This window comes from Solanum tuberosum, unplaced genomic scaffold (genome assembly GCF_000226075.1).
Source record: "Solanum tuberosum cultivar DM 1-3 516 R44 unplaced genomic scaffold, SolTub_3.0 scf00112, whole genome shotgun sequence".
Taxonomy (NCBI): Eukaryota; Viridiplantae; Streptophyta; class Magnoliopsida; order Solanales; family Solanaceae; genus Solanum; species Solanum tuberosum.
In genome coordinates, this window is record NW_006239035.1 from 999,262 (window position 1) to 1,023,726 (window position 24,465).

Consider the following 24,465-nt stretch of genomic DNA (forward strand, 5'->3'; position numbering starts at 1 on the left):
TACCTACCTGACCTCACATAATATCCTCACATAATATAGTCATACTTTCTCTTAATTGAATCACTTTGTTCGCGTAATAATAACTCTAGTATTGCTTAATTGTACCGACATTAGCTTTCATGTGGATTGTTCATGTACTAGGTATCTCTGTCTATCGAGATATGTATGTCCTAAAAAAGTTTATTACTTTTAAACCCAAAAAAATCAGAAAAATTAAACCAAACCGAATCAAACTGACAATAACCAAATCGACGGTTATTTTTTTCGTTTTGATTTTAGAAATTTAAAAAACCGATTAGATTGGTTTGATTTTGATTTTAACCAATAACCGATCCAAATCGAACCATGAACACCTTTTAATTTTGTTATTTAGAACATATATATCCCTTGTCATGAAAGTGATTTATATACCCTATTGTACACAAATTACTTATATATACCATTTTCCTCTAACAGAAGTAAGAAAAATTATTTTAAATTAGCTTTTAATTTTATTTTTTGAAAAAAATAAGATAATCGATGTAGGGGTATATTTGATCATTCTCACGCGTTTTTTTCTTTTGAAAATTTTTATTCGTCAACTAATTTAAATTTATTATTTTGATGGTCAAATTTATTTTTTTCACTTATTTTCTTGTAAAATTTATTATAGATGCTCCAATTTTTTTTTACAGATATAAAAACTAAATTGCAATATAGCCACAAAAAATATATTTTTTAACTTTTAATCTTTTTTCGTTCACGCTTATTTCTTTTTATTTTTCATATTTTTACACTAAAGAATGTAAAAAAGGAATAAGAAACTCAAATAATAATAATAATCAAAGAAGTCAAAAAATAATTTATGTAAAAAAATCAAATACATGATTTGTTTTAAAAAAATATTTAAAAATAAATCAACTTTTTTTTTCCTTTTTGTATCAATAAGGGTATATGTGAGCCACTTTTGTAACGATTAGGTGGTGGACCCACCCTTATCCAAGGAGATGTTGCCACTAGAAAATTATGTTCTATATAGAGCTCAAATTTTGGTTTAATAAATATATATATACAAGTATTGACTCCTTTTAACACAAGTTAAAAGTTTAGTCTAGTAATTAAAATGTTGTGAAAAATCTTTGAGGTCATGTGTTTCAAGTTTTTTTTATTACAATCATTGACACTCAAGTCTTACTAGCCTCATAATTATGTTTCTAATTACAATCGTTGACACTCTTTAATGACAAATCTGAATCTGCTATGTGACGAAGTTTTTCTTATTACAATCATTGGCACTCGTTAATGACAAATTTAAATCCGCCATATAAAAGTTAAAGATATATCAGTTCCGTTTTCCTTTTTTTTAAAGAATGTAAAGCCGCCCCTGCAAGTATGTCATCGTCAACCCTCCTCTTGTATTTTTGTTCTTGATTCGTTATGTAACAAATTCCATAAAGCAGGAAATGAAAATGTGACTTTAATTAAATAGAGTTTATTTGAATTGAATCTAGTCAGTCTTTTGTCGAGGATGCCTAAATGTCAAACTTTTTATTGTTTATGATTACCGGTAAATCAAGTTAGATAATTATTTAATTTTTTAAATAAACATTAATATTAATCAAATAAGATTATAACTTATAGTCTTATATGGTATGATAAATCAGCAACTAGTTGGAGTCTTAGCCAAATAAATTTGACTCTTTATTTTCACAAGTGTATTTATATTTAAAATTTGCAATCAAATATTTAATAATTTTTCAACATATTTATAAAATTAATTTTTTTTAAATTAATCTGCCAGTGTCTATTTCAATCATTTATTAGTCTTATTGGTCCATAGTCAACAAAAGTGGACAGAAAGCTCAAATTTTTAAACCTTTTACATCTTTTGAATGATGATTAGCTCACAATATTTTTTATATACTAAACATTTACCAAACCCAACTCATACAATCTTGTTTAGATATTTTAAAGTAATTTACTAACTCAATTTGCAGAATAAATTATAATAATGCACATATAGACAAGGGGGCACATGTCAATATTAAAGTAACATCTCAATTATTCATTTTTGTTTAAGCTAAAGGAGAGTTTTGAAGCATCAGGTTCTAAAAAATGGAACAAAAGGCCTTAGAAATAGGGAGTGAAGAGACTGAAAAGGAAAAAATAGGGAATAAATGGTGTGTCGAAGCAAAGAAGGTGTGGCATATAGCAGGACCAGCTATCTTAAATGCAGTTTCTTTGTTTTCTCTTGAGGTTGTGACAGCTGCCTTTGCTGGAAGATTGGGAGATTTAGAGCTTGCTGCTGTCTCTGAAGTTCATAATGTTATAGCAGGATTTGTCTATGGAGTCATGGTATGCTATTATATATTCCCTGCTTTTATTGATTTTGAAAAGACGGAGTCAGGATTTGAAGTTCTAAATTAATCCATTTTCCAACTATTTATCTGACCCCCCTATCTTTAGCGGTTCCAAATTCCTTATCTTTATCGTTCACTCAATAATGATAATTAATCCGAGTATGTCTTCTAATGAGTACGGACTCATTCGCTCACAAAAAAGGGGATGAACTCCACCGTTGTGTATTGGTACTTATCGAGTATAGAATAAGATTAATAACATAGTTTGAATCAAAGTTACTGAGTTGAGCTGACACTTTAGCTCCGTCTTTGAGTATGATCCTTTAGTGAGTTCTGAAAGAGTATGATTTTATTATACGTACACATTTTAGATGACCTCTGGTTAATAAGTAATCTAAGTATAACATGATTGGGATCTTAAATATCTTTTTTTTGTTTACCTTGTTAATTCTTGGGTATTAGTTAGGGATGGCAAGTGCTTTGGCAACACTTTGTGGTCAAGCAGTGGGAGCTGGACAGTTCAATATGCTTGGAGTTTACTTGCAAAGATCATGGATCATTACTGGAGTTGCATCTTTGTTGCTCACACCAGTTTTTGTCTTCACATCGCCGATACTAAAGCTCCTACGTCAAGATAAAGACATCTCTCATCTTGCAGGGAAATACGCGATTTGGATAATTCCTCAAATGTTTGCATATGCCCTCAACTTTCCTATGCAAAAGTTTCTTCAATCTCAGAGCAAAGTTTGGTTTATGGCCATCATATCCATGGGAGGATTGGCAATTCATGTATTGCTAAATTGGATTCTTGTGGTAAAGGGAGGGCATGGCCTTTTCGGTGCTGCAATTGCTGGAAATATCTCTTGGTGGCTTTTGGACATTGCTCAGCTTATTTACATAATTTCGGGCTATTTTCCAGAGGCGTGGACTGGTTTTTCATGCCTGGCTTTCAAATCATTGACTAAATTCGTTAAGCTATCACTTGCCTCTGCGGTAATGGTATGGTAAGTAGAGACTGGAAGCTTGGTAATTAGTACTTACTATCTCTTGAAATGTTTCAACTCGTACCATTTTTGTGATGAGAGACATTGACTGGTGGCAGTTTAGAGCTTTGGTACTTCACAGCTGTGATTCTAATGGTAGGAGGCTTGAAAAATGCTACAGTTGCTGTTGATGCCATATCGATCTGGTTAGTATCATGTTGCTCCATCTACTTTCTTGGATTTAACTTATATACATCGTCCGTGTAATGAAATTTTGATATGACCACCCTTTTGTTGTCTCACAAACTTGATTTTTGATCTTCTCCTTTTTGAGTTCTTTCACAATAAACTTTCTTTTGAATTCTTTCACTACAAATCCTTACATGTTAACCAACTGGTCTGGATATGACAGCCTCGGATTGCAACTGTGGACACTGACGGTTGCCTTTGGTTTCACTTCATCAACCAGGTTAGCTGTTTCCGTGCAAGACAAAATCGAATGAGAACTAGTAGGAGTTATAGTTAGCAAACTTAGATGATAACAATTTTATGTTTCTGATCAAGTATATGTCACCTATTGGTTGTAAATCTGCCCTCCCTGAGATTTTTATGGCATTGCAGTGTGAGAGTTTCAAATGAATTAGGAGCTGGAAATGCAAAAGCAGCAAAATTTACCATTTCAGTCAATGTTTTGACATCAGCAGTGATTGGCCTTATATTCTCAGCTACAATATTAGCTACCAGAAAAGAGTTTCCAAGACTATTCACAAATGAGCAGCATGTCATAAAGGAGACATCAAAGTTGGGCTATATTCTTGCAGCTATCATCTTCCTTAATGGCATCCAACCTGTTCTACTTGGTATTTCTATCTAATTTCTACTCATTGACATATTCTCGAGGTACATAGATATGCAAATTTCTCACGAATCCAGGCTGAACATAGCTGCAATTCACAAATAAAATGAAGTTCAGGACAATATAGATGCCAAAAAGGTCATTCAAGCAAGTTATAGTGACGTTTTCCTGTTACCAAACGCCCTAACATTTGATAGTACGCAAAACCTATGGACACAACTTATTGAAACATATCATAAACCTATGATCGAATGAGTTCTTGCAAGTTTTCATAAGCTTATGATTAGCGCGCTATAACTATTTTTTATCAAATTGCAAAATGCAGGAGTGGCAGTTGGTGCAGGATGGCAGCTTCAAGTGGCCTTAATTAGCATTGGATGTTATTATGGTTTTGGACTGCCATTGGGTGCATTGCTTGGTTACAAGTTCAAATTTGGAGTTGAAGGCATACTTTCAGCTATGCTTGCTGGCAGCTTTCTTCAGACACTCTTCCAGTTTCTTATCATTGCACGAACCAGTTGGCACAAACAGGTAATTCTAACCAGTCAATTTGTGAACACCTCGAAAATTCCACTAGGTATCTCTTCCAACCAAGGATTAGACATATGGTATAAATCACATAATGTTAGCTATAACACTTGTCAAATGATAAGGCAAGTCAAGAGATTGAAGCATTAGGCATAAATTTGGTAGATATTGTTAGATTGAACCTCACTACCCAATACAACAAGGATTATGATATTGATGTATAGGATTCCGAGGAAGTAATAATTCATGGAAATCCTTACACAAATAACTGGCCGGATTCACTGTTTACTCTTCCAAACCGATATACATAAATTATATGCTTGTTATACACATATTATACATGAATTACACATATCATTAGACATTCGCATGTTATTATTAGTTTCTCAAACTATTGCAGGCTCTTCAAGCAGAGGAGAGAGTGAGAACCTGGGGTGGTGAAGTGGAGAACCAATCAACCTCCTAATATAAGCAAGTCCAATTCAATCCATTCTTAATTCAATTCAATGAGAAAATCAAACAAGCAAAAGTTCATCCTATTTTTGAAACAAGGCCCAGTGTACAATATTGAAGAAGGCATGATATGATGTCTTTGGGCAAGCTCACTCCAATTATTTGTTTTCTTCTCCTATTATTAAAAATTCTACATTTGTATATTCATAATTTAATACACATATTATATCAGTCTTTTTTTACAGTATGTATGTATTAGTGGAGATATACTACCATCAAGTAGCTCATCCCGAATATAGTGGTAATCTACTTCAATATGTTTGGTCTGTTCATGAAAGACCGGATTTTGAGCAATATACAATGTCTCTTGACTGTTACCATAAACACTGATCGAATACTTCAAAACACCTAAATCTTTCTTGTAGAAACACTTGAGAAAAATAGTCTTTGAACCGTGTAATAGTACCATGCTCATTTCCAGAAAAATCAAGTCATCCACATAGACAAGAACATTAATTTGCACATTTGTCCCTTGCAAGGTAAAAATATAATAATTTGAGTATGATTATTTAAATTCATACATCTTCAGAGCAGTTGACAATTTAGCAAATCAACAATGTGGAGTATGTTTCAACCAATACAAAGATTTACGGAGTTAAAACACCATCTGTGATCTGTCACGCCCCAAAGCTTGGTAGTTCAAAACGGAAAATTTGATGCCTTAACTTGATCAAGTGGACAACTCTACATGAAAAAGATACCATGACATAATCATGAAAAATAGAGAAATCTTGAGACCTAAGATATAGCTTCATAAAGGAACTATGTTTCCAAAATATAGGATTAAACATAAGTAGTTATAAGAAGTGAGCCAAAACATACATACATACATACATGAGACGTTGACACTATGAAGTCTTTCAAAGATCCTATCATTAATAGAAGTGTCAGGATAGGGCCCTGACATACCCAAAAACACCTATATACATCACAAGATCACCTAAACATCACCCCTGATAAGATCACTTAACATCACCCAAAAACCCTAGAATTTGATTCATCCGACTAGTTAATGCTTGTAATCATTTCATTAGCTAGGTAGATTCTCCGCTAATGGAAACAACAATGTTAATTTCATCACGAACTTCGGTTTGGGTACTATGGGACATCACGGATTTCGGGCACGGTAACAAGAATTTTTTCAACAATTCTTGTATCTTTAAATTCAACGCGTAGTAATCTTACCTTGTTCACAATGTCAAGCAATCTGTCAGAGCATTCTTTGACTGTCTCAGAGTCTTTCATTCTCTGCGACTCAAATTCTCTTATTAAATTCAATACCTTCATTCTTCGAAGTTTTTCATCTCGAACATATTATTTCTTCGGACAATCCTAAATTTCTTTAGGTGATGTGAGAGACATATTCTTGTGAAAATAGTTGTTGAAACAACAACAAATAGAGTAGTTGCCTTCGCTTTAGACTTTGTGGTTTTCTTTTCCTTGTAATTCTTGATTTGAGCTATGCTGAAATTATTTGGCAGCAAATTAATTTCATAATGCTCTTACATAGCTTTCCAAAGATCAAGAGTCTCCAAGTAATAAGTTTTCATTCTCACAACCCATAACTGAGAATTTCCACCATCAAAATAGATGAAGTCATTCGTGAAACACTATTTTAAGAATTCATCTCTTCACTCACAGGTCCCTCAAGAAAAATGGCTCTGATACCAATTGTTGGTTTAAAAAGAGAATAAATTGCACAAAAGAATAAAAATAAAGAAAGCTTATGAATTAACGTTAAATGATTGATATTATTTCACTGCAGTCTAGAAATACAATTTGTAATAAAACTAATAACTTCTAAACCTAAAATTAAGCAAAAAGATCTGTTGAAGATACTAAACTCCTAAAGTCAATAAAATACTATTTATCAAAAAATCAAATAGAATTCAAATCATAATTAAAAGACTGTTGTAAATTAGTGGATGTCATGTGGAGTTACTTCATAATATATTTTCACTTCATCCTCAGTTTTGCTAGTGGCTTTACCCACATTACACCATCTATCAGGTGTGTTCTTGACTTCTTGTCAAAAATGGTCACTACATTCTAAAACTTTATGTTTTGCTCCCTGGTCCATGTTGAATTTACAAAATTGCACAAACTAAAAAATGTTGTAAAATTGTGGATGCCATGTGGAGTTAGCATGGTAGAAATGTTTCACTCATGCCAAAGTGTGGTTAACTTGGCAAGCCACACTTTGCCACATGCCCTTGGCCTATAAATAGGCATCAAATTTATATAACAAAAACACACAGCAATTTCACTCTCTCGTTGTTTATGTTCAAATACTCTCTCTTTGTTTATGTTCAAATACTCTCTCTATTGTTCTTCCTTTTTACTTTAGTTTTGTTAAGTCAAATATTTTATAACACGTTATCAGCACGAAATCTCTTATAAGGTATGTTTCGGTGATATAACTATTTTTATTTTCATATCCTAAGCACAAGTATACATTAGAATATTTTCAGTTTATATGTTCTCTAAATAATATAAGATGGTAGTAAATTTTATTAATTAATAAAAATAAAATTTCTTATTAAAGAATACTACATATGATATTCTTAACTTTCAATGGTTAAAAGTTTATTATTTTAATCTAATTTGACTATTTTTATGATAGTTTTTCATCATGTCAATTTTGTCAAAATTGGAGTTCGTGGCACTTGATATTTCTAGCAAAAATTATTTATCATGGGTACTCGATGCTGAAATTCACCTAGATGCTAAAGGTCTTGGTACCACCATTACTGAAGGTAATGCAACATCTAGTCAAGACAAAGTGAAGGCTATGATTTTTCTTCGTCATCATTTCGATGAAGGATTAAAGGCTGAATATTTGACAGTGAAAGATCCACTTGAATTGTGGACTGGTTTAAAAGAAAGGTATGACCACCTTAAGGCAACAGTATTGCCAAGGGATTGTTATGATTGGATACACTTACGATTACAGGACTTTAAAATTGTATGTGAATATAATTCTGTTGTTTATAATATAACTTCCCAATTAAAACTATGTGGGGAAATATAACAAATGAGGATATGTTGGAAAAAAACTCTTACTAATTTTCATGCCTCAAATTTGATGTTACAGCAACAATACCGTGAAAGGGGATTTAAAAAGTATTCTGATTTAATCTCATGCCTTCTTGTGGTTGAGCAACATAATACCCTTTTGTTGAAAAATCATGAAGTCCGTCCCATCGAAACTTCTCCTTTACCAGAAGCAAATGTGGTAGAAGCACATGGCCAGTTTGATAGAAGACAAAATAAAAATCGGGGCCATAATAATGTGTGTGGACGTAGCAATGGCAGAAAATGATATGATAATCATCGTGGTAGTGGTCATTATAAAAGAAAGAACAATATGGATTCTCAAAGTATATAGTGCTTCGAAATAAAAGCATAATACATAAACGTATATTTTAACTTAGTTTCAACTGATATTTTTGTTCTTTAATTTTGAGTGTATACAAGTAGGCATTTGAATTTGTATAAAATTGAACAAATAGACATCATATGTAGCGTTCTAAATGAAAATTTGTGTTGAACGTGTATTATGTCACGTATGACCCATATGTCTATTTTGTTCAATTTTATACAAGTTTAAATGTCTACTTTTGCACACCAAAAATTGAAGGTTATAGATGTCAGTTGAAGCCAGGTTAAAGAGTGTATTTATGTATAATGCCAAATAAAAACTACGTAAAAAATAAAATTATATGAGTATATATTTACAAATGTTTTTTAAAAAAAATCACGTTTGATTTAGAACTCAAAACATTTTAAATTCAGAATCTGCTAATTAATACTCCCTTTATTCCGTATTAACTGAATTTGTAAGGTAATACACACATATTAAGAAAAAACATTCAAGGACATAATTAAAATCATATTTTACACTATTGTCCTTTGTAAAATCATAACTTTGTAAGTAGTGTAATTTTTCTTTTAAAAAAATATAAAACATTTATAAATGAAAGGACATTTATGAAAAAAAATTCAAATATCCATCTTAAATTTTGAACAATTCAATTATTTTGACCAGTAAAAAAGGCTCCAAAGTTCCGTTAGTATGGAATATAGGAGTAATTAATACTGAGTAGAGCCTACCTTCTCAAATCCCAACATATAAATTAAAATAGCCTCATGCTTCTCCGTCTCCTACTATATATTCACTGATACTACTTAATCAACCATCGTTTCAAGTGCTCTTCCTTGTACGTCTCTCATGCATATTGACACAATTTGGTAAGCCCTTTCATCTTATTTTGGTTTTATCAAATTAAGTTTCCACAAAAGTAGAACATGTCTTTTTTTTTTTCTTTTTTTTTTGTATTAGTACTTTAGGCAATTCAATTTCCTTAATTAGTAATTTCTTCCTACCATTCCTTGCAAGATTCTCCAATTAATTTTAATTTTCTCTATATATCCTGGATCCAACAACTATTAGGTTTGGAGCATCTTGATTAATTCACTAGGTACATGACATCTTCCACCACCACGGATATTAGATTCTACCCAGGTTTAGACAGATTAAAAAAATATTTTTTTGAATCTCTTATTTGAAATTTGAGCACTGATCTTCTTTTCTAAGAGAACAAACAGAATAATGAAAAAAATTAAAGAAAACACCAACACTTGGGCTTGAACCCGGAACGCTGAGGCATCTTTGCACATCCTTAACCGCTGGGCTGTCAACCTTTATTGTGTCAAGGTCGTTTAACAGTTAGTATATATCCAAAAAACTCGATATTTAGTATATATACCCGTAAAAAAATTTCGACGAAGGTTGTTCATCTGACCACCCTTGCCATGTCATAGCTCCGCCAGGGTTTGGTACAATGTCACCGTCTTGACTTGTTTCCACGTGTCTATGTGATTCGTTTATGTATCTCGTCCTTCTTTACCATGTGTGATTCTTATCACTATCCACGTATTATGATTCAGTTGGGCCACATGTCACAATTATTTTTATCCTATACATGAATTAAAAGGTTTGACAAAAAGATTACATCATATAAAGGTTAAATTATCTTATGTGTTATGTATAATAAATGTTGAATGACAAAAAGTTATCATATAAAGGTTAAATTATCTTATATGTGTTATGTATAATAACTGTTGAATTTCTTAATTTATTGGTGTATTTATTATTTTTTTATATTTTGAATCCACTTATCGAAAACTGGGTGATAATTTGTCAGTTCAACAAGAAAGGTGTTGAGATTTGGCCAAAAGTTTGGCAATGTAATCCATTTGGAAAAACATGAAATAAAGGTTAGGCTAGAAATTGGCCTCCCAATTTACCAGAAAAGAAAAATTAATTCCTTGTTTTTTTTTTATATATGTGGTTATAATATCTTGAAAGACGACCAAAGATATTTCCAATTACAAAACAACAAAAAACGTCTGAGTCATGAGGATGACTTTTTAGGCCAAGGCAGCGAGGGGCGTATTCAGAGGGGCTGCCGTGGTTCACGTGCTCCCTTCTCCAGATCATATATAATAGTGTTATATTTTTAAAAAATATTTAAATATAAATGTGTAAATTCACGTTTAAAGTATCATATAATAATATAATAATGATTTGCACCTCTCTAAGTAATGATAAAAATTTAAGTCTTATATCTATTTTGTCCTTTTGAGTAACACCTTCCCAAGTGGTTATCGATTATACTTTTGACGTTTCAACTAATTTTTCTTTTGTTTTTTCACTTTAATCTTTCAAAAATTTCAAGTGCCTTACATTGGAAGTTCCTAAAAAAATTTGCACTATAAAATTTTTATATAATTAAATCAAATGTGTATATTAAAATTTAAAACTAATAGTATTATATATTTTGGACCTATAATTTTTAAAATTTAATGGTTCATATTAAGAACCTAAAAGTCAAACTTATCGAATTTATATTTAAGATGCATTTTTTCGTATTCGTGCACCCATCTTAGCGAATCCCTGGATACGCCTCTGAATTTTAGGCAGCCGTAACGTAATGAATGATTCATTCATGCCTCTTCCTCTCTACTATAGAGTATAGCCCGGGTAGCAAATCTAACTTTAGTGCTTCGAAATAAAAGCATATATCTTTTAACTTGGTCTCAGTTGATATCTATGTCCTTCAATTTTGAGTGCATACAAATAGACACTTGAATTTGTATAAAATTAAACAAATAGACACGTGCATCATATGTAGTGTTCTAAATGAAAATTTGTGTCCAATGTGTATTATGCCACGTAGGACGCATATGCCTATTTTGTTCAATTTTATACGAATTTAAGTGTCTACTTGTGCACACCCAAAATTAAAGGTAATAGATATCGGCTGAAGCCAGGTTAAAAGTTGTATTTATGTATAATGCCAAATAAAAAACTACGTAAAAAATAAAATTATATGAGCATATATTTATAAATGTTTTTTAAAAAAATCACGTTTGATTTAGAACTCAAAACATTTAAATTCAGAATCTGCTAATATTAACTGAATTTGTAAGGTAATGCACACATATTAAGAAAAAACATTTAAGGACATAATTAAAATCATATTTTACTCTATTGTCCTTTGTAAAATCATAACTTTGTAAATAGTGTAATTTTTCTTTTAGAAAATATAAAACATTGATAAATGAAAGGACATTTATGGAAAAAATTTCAAACATCCATCTTAAACTTTGAACAATTCAATTATTTTGACCAGTAAAAAAGGCTCCAAAATTCCGTTAGTATGGAATATAGGAGTAATTAATACTGAGTAGAGCCTACCTTCTCAAATCCCAACATATAAATTAAAATAGCCTCATGCTTATCTGTCTCCTACTATATATTCACTGATACTAATTAATCAACCATCGTTTCAAGTGCTCTTCCTTGTACGTCTCTCATGCATATTGACACAATTTGGTAAGCCCTTTCATCTTATTTTGGTTTTATCAAATTTAAGTTTCCACAAAAGTAGAACGTGTTTTTTTTTTATTTTTTATAGTAGTACTTTAGGCAATTCAATTTCCTTAATTAGTAATTTCTTCCTACCATTCCTTGCAAAAATTTCCAATTAATTTTAATTTTCTCTATATATCCAGGATCCAACAACTATTAGGTTTGGGGCATCTTGATTAATTCACTAGGTACATGACATCTTCCACCACCATGGATATTAGGTTCTACCAAGGTTTAGACAGATTAAAAGAATATTTTTTTGAATCTCTTATTTGAAATTTGAACACTGATCTCCTATAATTTTTTCTACCGCGGTAGCAGTATATGTGTTTTGGTGAATTATTTGAATTGTGTATAAGCAGAAAGCATAGATATATGTGATGGAATCCGTCCGAGCGTACTTGAATAGTCCAATGGGTCCTAAAACAACTCACTTTTGGGGTCCTATGGCCAATTGGGGATTTGTCATCTCTGTATGTACCCTTTCCTATATGCATCATCTTTTTTATGTAACATATATTGATAATCGATCGATCGATCGAGATCCATAAGCGAATCTCGATCGATCTTACTATTAAAGTTGAACAGAAAATTTCTGAAATTAATATTCACAAATGATTGTGTTAGGGAATGATGGATACAAAAAAGCCCCCAGACGCGATATCTGGCAACATGACTGCAGGTGAGTTAGCTATAACATATACTTTCTGTCTCATTTTATATGATATCTTTTGACTTGATAATCGGGTTAAAAGTAAGATTTTTTAAATTTGTGATTTAAAACAATCATTAAATATTTGTGTGGTTGTAAATTATTTTATTAAGAAAAAAAAAGGAATTTTAGAATTAAATTGTTTCTTATTATAGTAAAATGACATTCTATTTGGAACAACCTAAAAAAAAAGGTATCTTATAATTTATGAGACGAAGGGAGTATATAGTTTCTTTCCAAAGCATGGTAAATTCATTTCTGCAGGGTCACACAATGCAGAATTATATTGGCTGGGGTGGAGCTAGGTAGGGCTAAAGGGATTAGATAAACCTCCTTCAATAAAAAATTATACTCTTATTTATACTAGTATATGTATCCGCACGTTGCGCGGAAAATACTAAGTATTTATTTATAATAAGAAAATATTACTTAGAAAATTCAGTAGTCACAAAAGAGCATAATTCTTTTTTGCTTTTGTTATATTCGTATAATTTATAATCTTCTTATGATGTTATGATCGAAAAATGTATAAAATATCAAAATGCATTAATAATAAAGATCATAAATACATCTTAAATATTCAAACTAAAAGATTCAACTAATATATTAAAATTGTAATGAATAATAATAAAATATATGCCGGGAGTTGGGACAGAGCAAGGAAAAAATAAATCATCACATTATAAATGAACAATTATTAGAATATGTGGAAGAATTGTTGACATATAAAATCAACAATCGAAAAAGGGAGCATGAAGTGAAGCAGAGAATATTTCAAAGTTCCCTCCCTTGTAAAACAATAAATTTAAAATGACTTTCATTATATTCATAATTTATATATTAATTTATCCAGATTTGAAATGTTATTAAAAATTATAATTTTGATGAAACCATGATTAAAACATAAAAGTTATAAGCAGTTTGAAAAGTTACAATCAACTTCAAATTCAAAAATCTCAATAAACATGAATTATGATTAATTCAAATTCAAAAAATAAAGTAGGAGTTAATTTGGAACACATTAAAATTTGATTTGTTTTTAAAGAGTAATTTGTGTATTTATGTGTGCGCGCGCTTAGTGGTTGAATTATATTTTTTGTCATATTAGGAAAAAAACACTAAGAAATATATTTCAATTTAAAGATAAATAGATCAATTTAACCCATATATGAAATAACTGACCTTGTAATTGTAATAAAGAATTAGTTGCTAATTTGCTATAAAATAGAGTTAAAAAATATGTGATTTAATTGTTTTAGTGATATCCTTATTTTTAAGTTTGTAAGGTTTTATTTTTCACTTGTAATTTTTTTTTTTTTGGATTTTCGATTTACAAATTAAAATACTTTAAATTACGGTACTTTTAAAAGAAAAAGAAAATTCAAAATGAAAATAACTATGAGTAGAAAAGTATGCCACAAATATTGGCTTGTTTTTTTAAAAAAAATTAAACACTACTTTCAGTTACGTTTATATATTTTTTTCAGGTTCTTTGTAAAACATTTTCAATATAAAATTCTGATAACTTCCAAAATAAAATAAAAGAATGAAAAAAAGTTCTAAACATACATTGATAAAACTACGATTTATATTTAATTCTTCGTATTACATTCTGTTAGTAGAAATTTATAAACAATTTAAGATGAAACAATTATCACAGTAATAGTAATACTTTATGTAACAAAAATATTGAAAGGAGACCTACATTCACCACTGTCACAAAATTCTTCAAAATTCCTCCATTTCTTTATTGTTTAGCTACTTCCTATAAAATATTTTTACTATTCAAAATTAACTTATCGATATATCAATGTAAGTTGTAAGTTAAAAATATGCAATTTTAACTTATTGTTTCACTATTATTATTATTTTAAACATAAGAAATATGAAGTTAAAAAATAAAATAATAAGCATCCCACGAAAATTCTCATAAAAATTCAATTTTATTGCCTCCTTTTATGTAACTATATTCTCATAAAAATACGCCTAAAATTTACTCTTTTTTTTTTTTTTTAATTTTAATCAAATATACAATATTTACATTGCACAATTTCAGATTCTTACTAAACTGCATCTTTACTATTGAAAATAATATATAATACATTTCGAATATAGAATTCAGCAAACTTAAAAAAAAATTCTTAAGAAAAAAACTGTAGATGATTAAAATTATTTTCAAACTTCTCTAACTCTATTCAAACATATTTTTTGAATACAATACTTTCAAACTTCTCATAAGTTTCTTTTTCTAGTGAACTGTCATTTTAAATTAGTGATAACATTTATCCTAAAAAAATAGGAAAAAAAATGAAAAAAAATGTTGAATTAAATTTCACTATTTGGTATTAAAGATATTTCTTAAATATAAAAGAAAGAAGTATGATCTTTACAAACTTTACCACCAATTACAATCTGCAAACTTTCCTACCAATTACAATCTGCAATCATCTGATACAAAGTTAATGCATCAATACTTTTTCTATAAAAGGAGCAACTAATTTTTGACAATTGAATTTTTTTTTAGTATTTTTGATGAACAAACTTTCTATTTTATAGATCAAATTAAAATCCTGTCATATAAATAACTATAAATACAATTACCTTCGTTGGATGATACCTTTGATTATGGCCTAGTGTTGCAGACAAATTATCAACATTTTTTTATTTGTGGTGCATGAAAAGGACGTTATCTGGAAATGGGGCAATATAGTTATAGGGGATGTGGGAGAAGTTGGTGGGTGGTTACATAAGTTATTTAAAATTTTAAAAATTATCATATAAATGACAGTTATTTTATCTTTATCAACAATAATTTTTAAATTATTAAGATATTTAAAAGGATAATACTTGATAGTTCCATAAAATTAGGCTCTGAAAGTAAATTTTAGGTGAACGTATGAGTTTTTTATTTTTATTTTTAAAATTTTTGAAGTTCAAATTTTTTGGTTTACATTCATGTTTTGAAATTTAATTTAAATATTTCAGTTTTTATTTTTATTTTTTTAATTGGAATTATATTTTTATTTTTATTTTTAGCAATATGTTTTTAATTAAAAAAATCGAAATTTTATGGTAATATCTTTACAAAACACTGTTTTTTTTAAAACTGTTTTAAATTGCTATTTTGTTTTAAAATGGAATTTATTATTTAAATTAACTAAAGACAATTAAGTTATTGAATTTGAATTTATTATTTAAAATAACTAAAAATAATAAAATTCAAGAATAATTGTGGTGCTGACACGTGTCCTTTTTTCCCTCTCCTTTTATATATAGATAGATTTTTTTAGCAATATGCTTTTAATTTACAAAAATCGAAATTTTATGGTAATATCTTTACAAAAAACTGTTTTTCTTAAAACTGTTTTAAATTGCTATTTTGTTTTTAAATGGAATTTATTATTTAAATTAACTAAAGACAATTAAGGTATTGAATTTGAATTTATTATTTATTATTTAAAATAACTAAAAATAATAAAATTCAAGAATAATTGTGGTGCTGACACGTGTCATTTTTCCCCTCTCCTTTTATATATAGATAGATAATTGTGGTGCTGACACGTGTCATTTTTTCCCTATCCTCTTATATTTATATATAGATAGATATGGTTAAAAATATGTTCTTTCTATATTAATTTCGTTATATATTGAATCCCCTAAGTGCAAATTCAGGTTTCACCCCTAGAAAATGTCAGAATACAAACTTTGAGCCATCTTTTTAACTATAGTAAATTCAATTGTGACAAGTAAATATGAACGGAATAGAAAGAGTATTAAAATATCTATAGAATATATATTGTTGATGCACGTCACTTGATAAGCTATATATATAATATTAATGTGTGTTTGGTTGCAGTGTTGTGTATATATTCGATGTTGTGTATGAGATTTGCATGGATGGTGAGGCCTAGAAATCATATGCTGCTAGCTTGCCATGCTGCTAATGAATCTGTCCAACTCTACCAACTTTCTCGTTGGCTACGCTATAGGTTTCATTACTCACTTAGACAAATAAATCATTTTTACATCATTTTGGTAATCATGAAAACATAATAATTTTTTGTTTTGTTATCATTTTTAGGAACCTCCAACCAAAGGAAGAGGCAGTGGCTTCTGATTAGTGCGGAAGGATAATCTTGTACTAGTACTAGATAAATGTGCTCGTGCTAGCACGGGCTCAATATATATCATTTTTTAATTATAATTTATGTGACATAAAAAGAATTTGAAGAGACAATCAAATTTTTAATATGATTTTTAGATATTTTAAGTTGTTAATTATTGAGATTTATGGTACTTTACGTAATTTAAATAACTCTCTCTCTATCTGGCACCACTCTGATAGAATTCAAGAGTCAACTTAGTTTTTATATGTCTTCTAAAATTTTAAGTTGTTAATTATTATGATTTATAATACTTTTTATGTCATTTTCAAATAATATATATTATATATTTTATCTCAATTTATGTGGCAGTGATAAAATTTTGAGGAACAATCAAATTATTTATGATTTTTAAATATTTTAAGTTGTTAATTATTGTGATTTATAATTTTTTTTACATTATTTTAGAATAATGAATTTATGTTGTACTTATAAAATTTCAAGAATCATTTCAAAAAACTTATGCCTTTTGAATTTTTAAGATGTTTGTTATTATGATCTACATTATTGTGATCTGATTTCGAGAGTAAAATTTTTTTATGTCTTTTAAATATTTTAAGTTACTAATCATTATAATTTGTAGCACTTTGTACTTAATAATATAACCAATAGAAATCTAATCTCCTTTTTCAAGACAATTGTTAGAAGACCACGTGGTTGTCAAAGGGAAAAAAAAGGTGAAAGAAGGAAGTAACACAAAAGTTATGTGAGATATGATGGACAATATAGTCATAACGACTCTAAAAAGAAAGTATACCATTGTTCGCAATAAATTTCCTTAAGCGTTGAAAATTGATTGCAAGTAAAATAAATAAAAGAAAATGTTATTTTTATTGATGAATTGTTGTAAGTACAATTCTGTTGTTCTCTTGATTCTACTCTCTTAAGTTTCTCCGTGATTTGAGATTTGTCAGTAGCGTAGTTCTCAAATGCAGGATGATGTAGACCTCCTTGAGATGTGTTTGATCTCCAGGAACGTCAGGAAGCAGTTTGTCGTTTCAAGTCGATCTCCGGGAAGAACTCCGTTGACCACTCATTCGAAGAGCTATGTAGTTGGTGTTGTAGCTTTCTCCAATCCTTGCAGAATGTTTGTTGAAGAATTTTCTTGATGCCCCAAGAATGTTATGTTCATCCCTTATTTATAGTTGTAGGGGATGGACAAGGTTGCATATGATTGGCCAAAGGATGTCATTTTGACATTTGGCATGCTGTGATTGGTTCTTGCACTTGATTGGGACTACCACCTCATTTGGACACGTGGCGCTGCCTTATTGGTCTTGGATGCCTAGTCATTGTGACATGTGGGATGAGTTTTGGACTTCAAGATGAAATGGACCTTGGATTTGAATTTAATAAGATGGACTTATTTATTTGTAAAGCCCAAATTAGTCATTCAGCCCAAATGAACATGGATTTAATTCAAATTTCGTCTGAATTTAATCCAATACAATTTATGTGTCTACAAATGCCCCTTACTTCGAGACTTGTCGACGTGTAGGCTTGCCGAAGTTTGGCGACAAGACTTGAAGTATTCATGAATGTGTCTTTCATTTTTTGAGACTTGTCAACGTGTAGGCTTGCCGAATTTGACGACAAGAGTTGAAGTCTTCATAAATGTGTTTTCCTTTTTTGAGACTTGGCAACGTGTAGGTTTGCCGAATTTGACGACAAGAGTTGAAGTCTTCATGAATGTGTTTTCATTTTTTGAGACTTCTCTACGTGTAGGCTTGCCGAATTTGACGACGAGAGTTGAAGTCTTCGTGAATCCAACAATATCACTCTTAAGACATTTGCTTGACTTCGTTTCTTGCGATGAAACAAGTTGCATGGTAAGGTCATGTCCAACTCCATTTCGATGTGCTCCTAAGGACTTTTGTTATTTCAATCCACTCGAGGGACGATATGGAGGACTCTCGAGAGAGAGAGGGGGATAAGCAAATCAATGTGACAAAGTTGTATGAATTTTAAATTCAAAAAAAAAAAAAACATTCACCATAGATTTGAATACAAATTTGGACACCAACACTTAGAGTGTCACACAAGTCCTCAAAGTTGAATTTTAAATGAAAGAACATAACTTGATTTGCTTTTTTTTTTATTATTTGCAAACCTTCAACTTGGAAACAATTGGTAATATAATAATCACACCAAATTTTCTTTCCTTTGCTTGATTTTGTAAGAATCGTTCTTGACATCTCAAGACCTATTGCTTTCCTTTTGAGTACTAGCAACTTCCATTTAGATGGGTAAGAATTGATATGATCTCCTTCTTTCAATTTTACTAAAGCTTTTCTTGTACAAGAAATGAAAATTGTTCAAAGAAACTTCTATATAAGAATCTCCCATGTACAAAGGATTGATCAGAAAATCATTGGAAAAAAAAACTGCTAACCAAATCAATGGGGAACTCCAAATTTGGTGTGTTCTTTTCTCAATTTCGTGCAGTTCCACCAAAATCTCGTTCTCTTAGTGTAGAAATGTCCAAATGACGAGCGGCTTGGTTTGGAAGAAACAAGATTTTTAGTACTGCAACATATCCAAAATTCAACGTTAAACACCTTTTGTATTGGCGGTGTTATATTCTAGGTGTTTTGATGATTCTCACAAATGCAGGGACCTGGTCCTTGGAAGAGTACCTCCGTCCAGATTCAAAGTGGTGCACAGTTGTAAAGCTATCTTTCCATCTGTCTTGTCAGGTTGGTTGGTGATATGTGTAGAGGGTGGACGGAGTTGTTTGTTTAAGTGGTCAAAACCCGTGTTGGTAACTGATATATACAACAATAAACAAACAACATTATTCATTCAAGAAGAGAGAAGCAAGTCTTTTTCAAGAACTCAAGCAGCAAAGAACGCAACAAGGGACCTGGTCCCGGAAAGTCTGCGTACGAGAAAAGGAAGAAAAGACAGCTGTCAAAAAGCTGCCAACTCTGATGTGGTTGGTGCACAACTTTTCATGACACCAGGCTCTCAGCCAATAGCCTCGTCCCAAGGGTTTGTGTCAACTTTGATATAATCTCTTCTCCAAAACACAAACTCAAGATTTGGCAAACAAAGTTGTGAATTTCTGAAAATTCATAAGCTCAAAAGAAAAGGCCATCTTCAAGGAAGAACAATACTCATACTCAACAAAGGAACCTTATAGAGTGCTGAAGCATCCTTGTTGAGTTTGAGTTTTGTGTCTATCATTTTATAAGTTTTTGCATCTTGAAAATTCTCAAGTATACAAGCAAAGACCATCTTGGTGAAGTATTCTCCGACAAGCGCAACAAGGACCTGATCAAGTTGCAAGCGTCATAGTGTGTCTTAGGAGTTATACTTTTGTGCTTACATTGTAAATCTGTTCCTATTCTATAAATGATTCAGTTATTTTATTTCAATTTCTAAAAGTCTAATTCAGTTAAGGTTGACTGATTTAGTGGGCTATGTTGTATCTGCTTAGTCAAATTCTAAATCATCTAGAGTTAGGTGGTTTAGTGGGCGGTGTGGTATCCGCTTAGCAAAGTCTAAGTTATCTAGGGGTGATAGCTTAGTGGGAAGTGTGGTATCTACTTAGGCTCAGTAAGTAATAGGATTATTACTTAGTTGTGAGATTAATAACTTCTTCTTACTTTGGTTGTAACTGAGTTTCATTTTTGCTTGAAGAGATTAGTGGAAATAGTTGAAAATCCTGTGTGATAGGTCGTGGTTTTACTCCCTTGAGCAAGGAGGTTTCCACGTAAACTGCTTGTGTTAATTTCCTTCATTGTTCATTATTCATTACTATTCTTGCTGAGTCTAGGGACCTGGTCCGTTGACTGATAGTGGACGCACATATTTTGTCAATTGGTATCAGAGCGGGTGCTCTCTAGCTAGTTAACACCAAGAAAGAGAATCCTACATAAAGATAGTTGCTCCACTGAACCTGGAAGAAGGAAAATCGTCAACAAGACCATATCACTTCAATGGCCAGTTCTATAGCTGGTGGAAAACTAGGATGCACGACTTCTTGATGGCGGAAGACAGTGAGCTATGGGATATCGTGTGTTTGATGGACCTTTTATCCCAACTACTGAAGTGAAATATGGAGAAATTATCATAGTCGTTCCCAAAACTCGTCAACAATACAACGAGGCGAAGAAAAAAAGATTGAGAAAAACTACAAAGCAAAGAAACTACTGGTGTGTGGTATAGGCGCTGAAGGGTACAATCGGGTTTCGACATGTGAGTCTGCAAAAGAAATCTGGAATTGTCTCAAGACGGCCCATGAGGGCACAGAGCAGGTGAAGGAATCAAAGGTGGACATGTTGGCCACCTAATATGAGAACTTCATAATGAAGGAGGGAGAAACTATTCATGACATGTTTACTAGATTCTCCTCAATAACCAACGAGCTACGCTACTTGGGAGAGCCTATCCATCCTAGTAAATAGGTAAGGAAGATTCTTCGAATTCTTCCTAAGTCATGGGAAAGCGAAGTATATGACATCACTGAAGCAAAGGACCTGAAGGTTCTTACAATTGATGCTCTCATTGGTAACCTTCAGACTCATGAAATGAATAGAAACCAAGACACTGCAAAGAAGGAGGTAAATAAAGATAAGTCTCTAGCTCTTAAGATCTCATCAGGTGAAATCTCTAGTGAAGAGGAGGATATGGCTTATCTCACCAAGAGATTCCAAAAAAATGTGAGAAAGCATGAAGGTTTTTGAAAGGGAGGGAACGCTCTTGGGGCTGCAAATTCAAGTGACTTATGTCACAAGTGTGGAAAGGCTGGACACTTCATGAGAGATTGTCCGATGCTCAAGGCTGAAACCAAAGGGTATCAAAGATTTGGAGGTGAAAAAGATAGCAGAAGGGACCTGGTACCCGAGAAGAAAGTAAGAAAAGTTGCAGCTGACTATGTTGTGAAGAAAGCTTTGGCTGTCTGAGGGGATTCCTCAAGTGAGTCAGAAGAATCAGAATGTCCCGAAGATGCATCCATGCTAGCTGTTAAAGACGATGATAATGTGTTTGATGGCATGTTCGCATACATGGCTAAATCTGATGACGAAGAAGATGAAGAAAAGGTAACTCTCCTTGACATTAAACAAAACTTGAATGCTTATTCTGTTAGAAGGTTGAGAAATCTAGTTGATGTTCTAATCGACTCTGTTATAGAGTTAACAACTGAAAAGGACTCTATGAACAACAGTCTAGACAAGTCTAGTAAATAAAAGATAGCATTGACTGTTCATATGCCTGTCATCGAGGAACAACTGACAGTTCTTGACACTGAAAATCTAGAACTCAAGAAACAATTGAGCATAATGAATGAGAAGTCTGGAAAAAGAAAAGGAAAGGCTAGTAGTCTGCAAATAGAGCTAGAAGCGAGTTTGAACACTGCTGAAACCAGACTTGCTCTAGCCTTGGAGAGAAATGATCAGATGGAAAGGGACCTAGTCCATCTTAGAGAAGAACTGGAAAATTCTCAAAAATGGACCAGCTCTACCAAGTTACTTTCCAACATCACTAGTCAAAATAACTACAACATGAAGGGGTTAGGCAACTTGAACACCAGTCCTCCCTACAATCCCCACAGCAAGTATGTCTCTGTGTCAGATAATCTATTATGTCTTCACTGTGGTCGCAATGGTCACCTGAAAAAGGATTTCCCAGCCAAGAAAGCTTCTCAAGAAAAGGTCTCAGTCTACTTTAGACAGAAAGTTAACCAGAACAAGGGACCTGCTCCTATCTCTAAGTCCTCTAACTTGAAAAAAGATTATTCTGCCTCATTGGACAATAAACACTCTCATTATGCCTCTATCTGCTTACTGGGAACTCAGATTAAAATGGGTTCCTAAGTCCAACAAATAATCTTTGTTGTAGGGGAGTGGAGGAGGTAGCAGTCAATGTTGGTTCATGGACAACAGATGCTCCAAGCATATGACTGGAAGGACTGAAAACTTCTTCTCTCTATGAAGGCACTTCAAGGGGGAGGTGTCTCGTTTGGTAATGGGAAAAGGGGTATATTCATGGTGTTGGAAGAATTGGCAGATCGATTAAACACTCAATCGAGAATGTATACTATATGAGTGGACTAAAATACAGTCTCCTCGGTGTGTCACCAATCTATGATAAAGGCAATAAAGTTAGATTTCTATCTGAAAAGTGCATTGTTACATTTTGTCAAGAAATGAGGTGATCTTGACGGCTAGAAGACACAAGAACATGGACCTGGTTCATGGCCTATCTAACCTAAAGTTCGGCAATGACAAAGTGTGTGAAGCTTGCATAAAAGGGAAACAGTCCAGATCATCATAAAGAAGCTAATGCAGATGATGAACCTGATGAGGGACCTGGTCCAGTAGACAATGCTGAACAAAGTTGATGTTGCTCAAACTGATAATGTGAATTGTGAAGGTTAGATTGAAGAAGTTGATCAAGCTCAGTTTGAAAGAAGAAAAGTGCGACATTCAGTTCCTCGACCAGCTGACAGGTTGTCTAAGTTTCCCTTCAACAATGGTTTCAAAAGAGGTTGTGTTGCAATCATGAGTAGTGAGCATGATGAGAGAATTAAATTTCTTCTTGGAGCTGTAGATCCAACAAACTTCTAAAGGTACCTTCGTTTTTCAAGAAATGTATAACAAGTTGCTGAAGAAGTTTCATATTATAGACGTCAAGACAATTGACACTCCCATGGGGACCAACTCAAAGCTGGATGCTGATGGATCTGGTCCAGATGTAAAAGATACAAGTGTTAGGATTTATGCAAGATTCCAAGCTTGTCCAACGGAGTCACATTTGAAGGCGGCTAAGATAATCCTAAGACTTTTGATGAAGACAAGGACCTGGTTCTACTCTATCCATCAGGAGATTTTGTGGGGATTGAAGGAATATGGTGATGTTGATTATGTTAGGTATCAAGCTGATAGAAAGAGCAAGAATGACTTATTCTATGGGCTCATTTCTCATTCATGAGAAAAATAAAAGGGGGCAAGATTTTGTTGCTCTTTCAACAACTGAGGCAAGGTATGTAGCAGATACAGGCCGGTGTGCTCAACTCATGTGGATCAAACAGCAGCGTGAAGTTGTTAGAGTGGTTACTCAGACTATCCCTTTCCTATGTGCTATCACGAGTGCTCTCACTATGACTAAGAACTCATACCACCATAAAAGGCCTAAGCATATTGATGTGAGACATCACCTTCTGAGGGATCATGTTGAGAAAGGAAATATTAGCTTGTAATTCTGTAAGATCAAAGATCCAATCGCTGATATCTTCACAAAAGCTCTGACTAGGGACCCGATCAAGATAAACAAATTGAAGTTGGGGATGCTGAAACTGAACTGAATGGATCATGCCTGAAGCAATCAACCCTCTCATGACTATGCAAATAAAGCAGGTATCCTTGTTTTTCAGTTATGTATGTTTTAGCAAATTCAGTCTCATACCTTTTGTAGGTATACAAACATGGT

The 24,465-nt window shown here is 32.0% G+C and overlaps 3 protein-coding genes across 8 annotated transcripts; all 3 read left to right on the forward strand.

The window, feature by feature from the left end:
• Window positions 1-1,962: 1,962 nt before the first annotated feature.
• Window positions 1,963-5,476, forward strand: LOC102592464 (protein DETOXIFICATION 29-like). Of its 2 annotated transcripts, none has more exons than XM_006349551.2 (7): window positions 1,963-2,334; window positions 2,802-3,343; window positions 3,442-3,528; window positions 3,735-3,791; window positions 3,944-4,182; window positions 4,504-4,709; window positions 5,107-5,476. In XM_006349551.2, the coding sequence occupies exons 1-7, from the start codon at window positions 2,095-2,097 to the stop codon at window positions 5,170-5,172; spliced, it is 1,437 nt and encodes a 478-aa protein (XP_006349613.1). In that variant the 5' UTR covers window positions 1,963-2,094; the 3' UTR covers window positions 5,173-5,476. The 2 variants fall into 2 exon arrangements, with proteins under 2 accessions (XP_006349613.1, XP_006349614.1); XM_006349552.2 differs by having other exon boundaries at window positions 1,964-2,334; window positions 2,806-3,343.
• Window positions 5,477-7,851: 2,375 nt separating this feature from the next.
• On the forward strand, window positions 7,852-8,541 carry LOC107060996 (uncharacterized). Its single transcript, XM_015309645.1, has 2 exons — window positions 7,852-8,184; window positions 8,314-8,541. Exons 1-2 carry the CDS (start codon window positions 7,852-7,854, stop codon window positions 8,539-8,541), a joined length of 561 nt encoding a protein of 186 aa, XP_015165131.1.
• Window positions 8,542-9,306: 765 nt separating this feature from the next.
• Window positions 9,307-17,125, forward strand: LOC102593022 (mitochondrial pyruvate carrier 1-like). 5 transcript variants are annotated; one of them, XM_006349555.2, is made up of 6 exons: window positions 9,307-9,470; window positions 9,673-9,700; window positions 12,519-12,629; window positions 12,784-12,838; window positions 16,725-16,857; window positions 16,950-17,124. In XM_006349555.2, exons 3-6 carry the CDS (start codon window positions 12,537-12,539, stop codon window positions 16,987-16,989), a joined length of 321 nt encoding a protein of 106 aa, XP_006349617.1. In that variant the 5' UTR covers window positions 9,307-9,470; window positions 9,673-9,700; window positions 12,519-12,536; the 3' UTR covers window positions 16,990-17,124. The 5 variants fall into 5 exon arrangements, with proteins under 5 accessions (XP_006349617.1, XP_015165146.1, XP_015165145.1 ...); XM_015309659.1 differs by lacking the exons at window positions 9,307-9,470; window positions 9,673-9,700 and adding exons at window positions 11,781-12,120; window positions 12,300-12,388 and having other exon boundaries at window positions 16,950-17,125; XM_006349553.2 differs by lacking the exons at window positions 9,307-9,470; window positions 9,673-9,700 and adding exons at window positions 11,783-12,120; window positions 12,300-12,344 and having other exon boundaries at window positions 16,950-17,123.
• The last annotated feature ends 7,340 nt before the right edge of the window (window positions 17,126-24,465 follow it).

Excerpts from the sequence above, each read along its gene's own strand:
- LOC102593022 (XM_006349555.2), top strand. The coding sequence starts at position 12,537 with ATGGAATCCGTCCGAGCGTACTTGAATAGTCCAATGGGTCCTAAAACA. Across the intron at positions 12,839-16,724 it reads ATCTGGCAACATGACTGCAG|TGTTGTGTATATATTCGATG; the intron begins GTGAGTTAGCTA and ends GTTTGGTTGCAG. Across the intron at positions 16,858-16,949 it reads TCTCGTTGGCTACGCTATAG|GAACCTCCAACCAAAGGAAG; the intron begins GTTTCATTACTC and ends TATCATTTTTAG.
- LOC102592464 (XM_006349551.2), top strand. The coding sequence starts at position 2,095 with ATGGAACAAAAGGCCTTAGAAATAGGGAGTGAAGAGACTGAAAAGGAA. Across the intron at positions 3,529-3,734 it reads GTTGATGCCATATCGATCTG|CCTCGGATTGCAACTGTGGA; the intron begins GTTAGTATCATG and ends TGGATATGACAG. Across the intron at positions 3,792-3,943 it reads GGTTTCACTTCATCAACCAG|TGTGAGAGTTTCAAATGAAT; the intron begins GTTAGCTGTTTC and ends ATGGCATTGCAG.
- LOC107060996 (XM_015309645.1), top strand. The coding sequence starts at position 7,852 with ATGTCAATTTTGTCAAAATTGGAGTTCGTGGCACTTGATATTTCTAGC. Across the intron at positions 8,185-8,313 it reads GATTACAGGACTTTAAAATT|CAACAATACCGTGAAAGGGG; the intron begins GTATGTGAATAT and ends TTGATGTTACAG.